The sequence below is a fragment of the Morus notabilis genome, unplaced genomic scaffold, assembly GCF_000414095.1.
Source record: "Morus notabilis unplaced genomic scaffold, ASM41409v2 Scaffold879, whole genome shotgun sequence".
Taxonomy (NCBI): domain Eukaryota; kingdom Viridiplantae; phylum Streptophyta; class Magnoliopsida; order Rosales; family Moraceae; genus Morus; species Morus notabilis.
This window is the reverse complement of record NW_010366660.1, coordinates 81700-88930: the sequence shown is the minus strand read 5'-3', so window position 1 is coordinate 88930 and position 7231 is coordinate 81700. Positions and strand designations below refer to the sequence as shown.

Here is a 7231-nt window from a genome sequence, read left to right as displayed (position 1 = left end):
AATTCTTTTTAGTTGTTCAATTTATAAATTCTAAACCAGTGGTGTATGGACTGTATGACTGCATGATGAGACTATCATAGAGAGGTATGACTCATGCATGATAATCAATTAAGAACAATACTGCTTTTTAATGTCAATAAAAGAGAACCATAAAAAAAAAAACAATACATTACGGATATTTTATATATCAATTTTTCCAACTGCTAATAATTGAGGAGCTATGTTTCGGACATGAAAAATGTTCAACACAACCAATATCGAAGGCCCCTGTATCACTCCAACACACCCAATGGTTGATTCCACGACTAAACTAGCTTCAAACCATGTTTTATCTCGTAATCTATCTGCTTGTCCTATATGAAAATTCATAGTAATAAGTGGGAGAGTGTTTACCGTGTTTGATCCTGTTGATGAGACCGGATGCTCTGCTTCGATTACGGCCAAACGCGAGTGCGACAGAGCTGCTAAAGAAGTTCACCGACGGCAATGACAACGGAAACAATGGCACCGGGGACTACAGCTATGCACTCGAAAACGACGTGCCACTCTACATCGACTCAAATATAAGGCCAATTGAAGATGCCGCTCCACTCTCTTCTTTCCAATTGTCTCCGTTTTGAAAATTGAAGAACACAGGGAACACGAAGGAATGGATCTAGGGTTTGCTATTTCTTACAGAATCAGGAAAGGGGTGGTATTTGAGGGATTTCTGGGTGAACGAAGAGGGAAAATCTGAAGGCACCCCGATTGGCACAAACCCACCGAGTCAAACTGGCATCGACTGCCCGGATTCTCACCTTTCTCAGAGATTCCCGAATGTAGCAGATGGGAGATGGTGAGAGAAGAGAAGCAAATTTCCCTAGGCAAGCATTAATGAGCTCTGGAAACGAAGGAGGGGCCTCTCGTGAGCCAAGCAGTAAACACCACAGAGCAGGAATAACACTGACGCGCATGTCAAAAGCTGATATGTGGAGAATCTGAACTGTAGCAGTCAGATTCGAGTTATTGAAATATGAGGAGGTAGCTGATGTTCATAACTCCGGATACTAACTCGAGTGTGGACTTTGAGTTTAGGTTACCGAACAGTCAACTAGGCTCAAAACTCAGATTGAATTGGGCTAACTCAAGTTTAATAGCCCAAACGAACGCACTTTGAGTCACTGCCTGTTGGATACTGGATAGGGTACCCAAAAAAATCTCTTCTATTCAATGGATATGCAGTAGTGCAAGCGGACTAATTTAGGGACCCGTTTAATTCGTTGATTTAATTTTTTAATTTAAGTTGAGATGTAATTTTATATGAGAATTTGTTATTATAGTAAAAAATTAAATGTGATTATTTTTAAGAACTTTTTTACTGTAACAAAACTCGAATCGGTGAAATAAATGGGACTCTAGAAGACCATACACACTTCAACTTGCATTCTCTCTTTTCATCATTAATCTCTCTATATATATATAATTCTCTTTTATCGTCATTAATATCTATATATACATATATATATATATATATGTATATGTATATTTTTTTCCGGTCATGAGAAGAAGATCTTAGTAAGGTATAGGTTTACATTTTCTGTCAATAGTTATTGGATAGAATATAAGTCTAACATGACCATCTCACATGTTTTGCCAGAACATGTGTGGAGCTTGTGTATGGGAAGGGCTTAATTGGTTGCAAGATTCTCAGCTCATGGCATACTTTCTTCTCTTATGCTTTTGGAGATGATTAATTACATACTTAAGCTAATAATTAATGAAAAATTGTTGCATAAAGAGTGGCGTGTTAAGATAATTCTGAGCTTTGTTTATCCTGTTGGCATCACATAATCAATCTGCTTAGTGCCCATTTGATTATAGATTTGAATAAAAATTTGAACTTTTGTGACGAAAAACATATAGTAACAAAAACAAAAATTTGAAGTGTGAATTAAATTCACAAAAACGAGGCACCTTAGATATATAGGAGATCAACCACCTATGCCATTTGTGGAGGATAATAGAATGTTAGGAAACGTGAGTTTCCTATATCGTGGGCCACATATTTATTCAATAATTATATTAAGCTATTTAATTAATTTGGCTAATTAAGTGATTTAATTATGAAAAACCCAAATAGTCTCCTAACAGGGTATGGGCTGAGTGTGTGGATACCCATATTGACCCAACTAGGTTTAATGGGAGCCTAATGAGGCAGTATATATAGAAACTTAGGTTATGGTCCCCAATACGTCAAATCATTCGGCAGTTTTCATTCTTCCCCATCTAGAGAGAAAACACCCCATTAAGGAACTAAGGAGATTTGACTGAGGAAGGCAATAACCGTCGTGCTCGTTGTCTTAGAGAATTCTACTGGAAATTCAAGGCTGCACCAATGGAGACAGGTATTTATCCTAACTTATTTTCTTAGTAATTTGGTGTGATGATTCTTGGAATGTGGAACAAGGATCGAAAAGATCCAACAAGTGGTATCAGAGCGGTCATCACATTAAATTATTGAGAGAATTTTTATCTCCAATATCTCTGGCTGAATATCATGTTGATTGATTCATATAATTTTCCTTTTGTTTATGGAATTTTAGATATGCTTTATTTTGTTAAGAAAAGCATGTATATAGATATAATCATATGAATTTTTGGTGATTGATTTTAATCAAATTTGTTGAATAAATTCAGAATTATTTATTATTCACAAAATTGATTATCTAGAAAATTAGGGATTAAGGAAATTTGGAAAAAGGAATTTATTAGAGAATTTTTTTTTTTTTCGGATGATTCTGGAAATTTTTTTTTCTTTCTTCTCTTCTTCGGTTGAATGTTGTGGCTGGCGGCAGCCTTGGCCGCCGGTGCTGAGGAATCGAGGGTGCGGCCGTTGGGCCGTGCCGACGGGGTAGCTGCGGCCTGGTGGTCGCGGCGGGATGTAGACCAGCGGCGGCCAAGGTCGCCACATAAGGAAAAGATTAATATATATATATATATATATTTTTTTTTGTTGCCGACAGCAAGCTTGCCGCCGCCGGCGTCTGAATTCCCAAGCGCAGCCGTTGGGCTGCGCCGGACAGTTATTGCTTCGACCAGCCAGCCATAGCATGGGGACTGGCGGCCGCCAGTGGAGAAGAAGGGTTACGACACTGTTGCGACCCTAGGGCAAAGTTCCAGGCTTCGGCCCAGAACTGAAAAAAAGGAGTAACGGGCCCATTTGGGGCCCGTGACAAAAGAATGGACCACGGGCCCATATTGGGCCTGTGATTTAGTATAAGGGCCGTAGGCTATACCTGCAACCATAAAGAGAAATAATTGCTAAAATTGGCAATTATGGGTTCATTTTAAACCTAATTTTAGAGATTTTGGGCTAATTTTTTTTAACCCATTAAGAAATTAAGTGCAAATTAATTAAGCATTCAATTGAATAAAATGAAATTCTGTTTTTTTTTTATTTTGTTTTATTTGATTATTATTGCACTTAATTGTCTTGTATTTTGAAATAAATTGATTGAAATAATATTGTTGCCAAAGTAACATCTGTTGTGGATGTCAATTTATTTTAGAATATAAAGATGTGTACGCTGTTATTTATGCGAATAATGATCGGCCCAAAGGAAGGTTATTATTTGGCCAAATAATGAGTATACCTGTGGTAATAAATATGTGACAATTATAAGGTTTTTCATGTGAACAAAAGTCGGCCCAAAGGAAGGCTATTGTTTGACAGGATTTATTGTCAATATTTGATTACTGTGCGGAGAGTACCACTTACAAGCTGATTTTTTGGTCCAAAGACTAAATATCAGTGTTGTGCTAGGTATCTTGAAATGGGCCCACCACCTTGCTTCGAGTTATTTGTTTATGTCATGTATGTATTATATGGTTTATTATGCTTATGTATGACATGAATGTTGATTGTGAGTATATTTTATTTTTGTTCTCTATTTAGTTTCTGATACTGCTGTGAATGTCATGTATGAATGTGGAAATCGTTCTCGGATGTATGGACTTAGACCTTGTGCTCAGGACAGAGCGTCCCACTGCTACTACGAAAAATCTGAACACGGATAAAATTGAGAAATGGGACCGCTCTAACCGCATGAGTCTAATGATCATGAAACGCTCCATTCCGGAGGCGTTTCGGGGCTCTATTACTGAGAGCACTAATGCCAAGAAATTTCTCAAAGAACTTGAGCAATATTTTGCCAAGAATGAAAAGTCAGAAACGAGTAACCTTCTGAATAAACTCATTTTCATGAGGTATAAAGCAAATGGAAACATAAGGGAGTACATTATGGAGATGTCTAACATCGCTGAGAAACTAAAGGCACTGACATTAGAGCTGTCTGAGGATTTGCTTGTGCATTTAGTTCTCATATTTCTTCCTACACAATACAGTCAATTTAAGGTGGGCTATAACATCCAAAAGGAAAAATGGACTGTTAATGAGCTCATATCATATTGTGTGCAAGAAGAGGAAAGGCTTCAGCGAGATAAGACTGAAAGTGCTCACTTGGCATCAACCTCCCAGAATAAGAACAAAAGGAGAGCTATGGATACTGCAAAATGAACACTCAAGTAGAAGAAAGTAAAGAAGCAGGATGAGAAATTCACTTGCTACTTCTGCAAGAAATGAAAGACTCTCATTATGGTTTATTCTGAAGTTAATTTAGCTTTTGTACCTAAGTATACTTGGTGGGTAGATTCTGGTGCTACTACTCACATTAGTATGTCTATGCACGGTTGCATGTGAAGCCGACCGCCAAATGATGCTGAAAGATTCATCTTCGTGGGCGATGGCAAGAAAGTTCCAGTTGAAGCTATCGGGACATTTAGATTATTATTAAAGACTGGTGTCTATTTGGATTTGATTGAGACTTTTGTTGCACTGTCATTAAGACAGAATTTAATTTCTATTTCTAGTTTGGACAAATCCGGTTATTCTTGCTCCTTCGGAAATAATAAAGTTAGTCTTTCTCATAATTCGAATGTTGTCGGTACTGGTTCTTTAATTGATAATCTTTATATGCTTGATACTGTTACTTCTGATAATGAAATTTTGCACACTAGCACGAGGTACAAAGCGAAAATTAAATGAGAATTCTGCCACCCTATGGCACAAGCGTTCAGAGGCTTATGAGTGATGGAATTCTTGGCCCCTTAGATTTGATAAACTTTCAAGTCTGTGTTGAGTGCATTAAGGGGAAACAGACAAACACAAGAAAATTAGGTGTTGACAGGGCTACAAACGTCTTAGAACTCATTCATACAGATATATGTGGACCATTCCCTACGGCTTCATGGAATGGTCAACAATACTTAATTACGTTCATAGACGATTATTCAAGATACAGTTACCTATACTTAATACATGAGAAGTCACAGTCAGTGGACGTTTTCAAGGAATTTAAAGCCGAAGTTGAACTTCAACTAAGTAAGAAAATTAAGGCTGGCAAATCATATCGTGGTGGCAAATACTACGGCAGATATGACGGATCAGGTGAACAATGTCCAGGACCATTCGCTATCTTCCTAAAAGAATGTGGAATCGTCCTGCAATACACAATACCAGGCAAACCTAGCATGAATGGTGTTGCTGAGAGACGAAACAGAACTCGTAAAGACATTATGAGAAGCATGATTAGTCATTCTTCCTTGTCTGAATCACTTTAGGGAGAAGCACTAAAGACTGCAATTTATATTCTTAACAGGGTTCCAAGCAAAGCAGTGGCCAAAACTGCTAGTTCCCGAATCGAATTCGGGTGCGGAAGCGTGGGGAAGGCGGATCGTGTATAACAAAAATTTTCACAAAACTTTTGTGATACTCTATAGATTATATTAATTTATGCACGAATAAATTAATCGCATTAATTTACATCAAGAATTCAATTCGGAAAAATACCTGGAAGCTGACTCGGATGATAACTTGAATTCTTTGACCACGAACAGTCCTTACTCCAATTTTGTGTTTAGAATACCAAAGTCTTCCACGTCAATTCCTCGATTCCACGTGGACGTGTGTGTGGGCACACGTGAGACAAAACAGGTTTCTTAAACGCTCGAATTTCCACAAACCCCAACTCATGCACGATGTGAAATTTTTGGAGAAAAAATATTTTCTCTCTCCTTTTCCTCTATGAATTTTGGCCACCAACAATTAGGGCTGAAAAAATGTTATAAAAATTGTGTCCACAATTTTCTATCATCCTCATATTTAAAGAGTAGAAGTCAAACTTCAAAACATGATCAAATCCTTATCTCTAATTTTTGAATTTCAGAACAAAAATCCCTTCCCCTTATCTCCAAGGTGGCCGGCCATATTAGGGTTTCCTAACCCTGTGTGTGGCGCCAATTCAGATAGGGAAGGAAGAGAAAAAATAATCCTTTATCCTGTAGTCCAATTTTAATTCAAATTCAAATTCGAATTTAAGTCAAACTTAAATTAATTTGAATTCTAAATTGAACAACTTATCAAATAAGTTTAAATGGATAAATCTAGATGTGTTCAAATTCAAATTTAAATAATCACATTATTTAAATAATAATTAATTCTCAATTAATTATTTTCAAGTATTTAATTTTAGAATTCTATAATTCTAAAATTCCCATTTTGCCCTATGTGTCTAGTAGAATTACTAGGACGACGAGGGGACTAATGGACCTATAATCCCGAGCTCCAATAAAATTAATAATCAATTAAACACTTTAATTAATTAATTAATTCTATTAATTCCAATAGTTACTCCACTATAAACTTGGAATTGCACTCTCGAAATTATAGATATAAATTACTTCTAAACTGTGAAGTGTCCATTTGATATAGTCATTGCATATAGATCAATCCTCCATAAATAATTCATAATTAGAACAAGGTAAAATCCGTTAACCTCTCTAATTACTTCTTTATCCTTGAATCGGAGCTCCTACTGGTCCAAGTACCGAATCAACCCTCAAGAGAATTATTTATCTACTTCTTTCTTAAGAAGGAATGGATTCCATCTCGTGTAATAACATTCCCGGCTACCTACTTCATCATGTCTCCAAAATACAAGGAATAAGACTCAGGATCTTAGAATCCGTACCGAGTAAATCAAAAGACACAAATCCAAAAATAGGAGTCTGTTAAGAACTCAGGATTAAGATCATCCTATATATGACCATCGGTAGACTCAATTAGAATTTCTATACTTAACGGAATTATTAGAAATTCATATTGTGTCTGTGTCCTTGTTCCACATAATCTCAT

The 7231-nt window shown here is 36.6% G+C and overlaps 1 protein-coding gene across 1 annotated transcript; it reads left to right on the top strand.

The window, feature by feature from the left end:
* The first annotated feature begins 3988 nt into the window (after positions 1-3988).
* Positions 3989-4555, top strand: LOC112094049. The gene has a single exon (XM_024174014.1). It carries the CDS (start codon positions 3989-3991, stop codon positions 4553-4555), a length of 567 nt encoding a protein of 188 aa, XP_024029782.1.
* The last annotated feature ends 2676 nt before the right edge of the window (positions 4556-7231 follow it).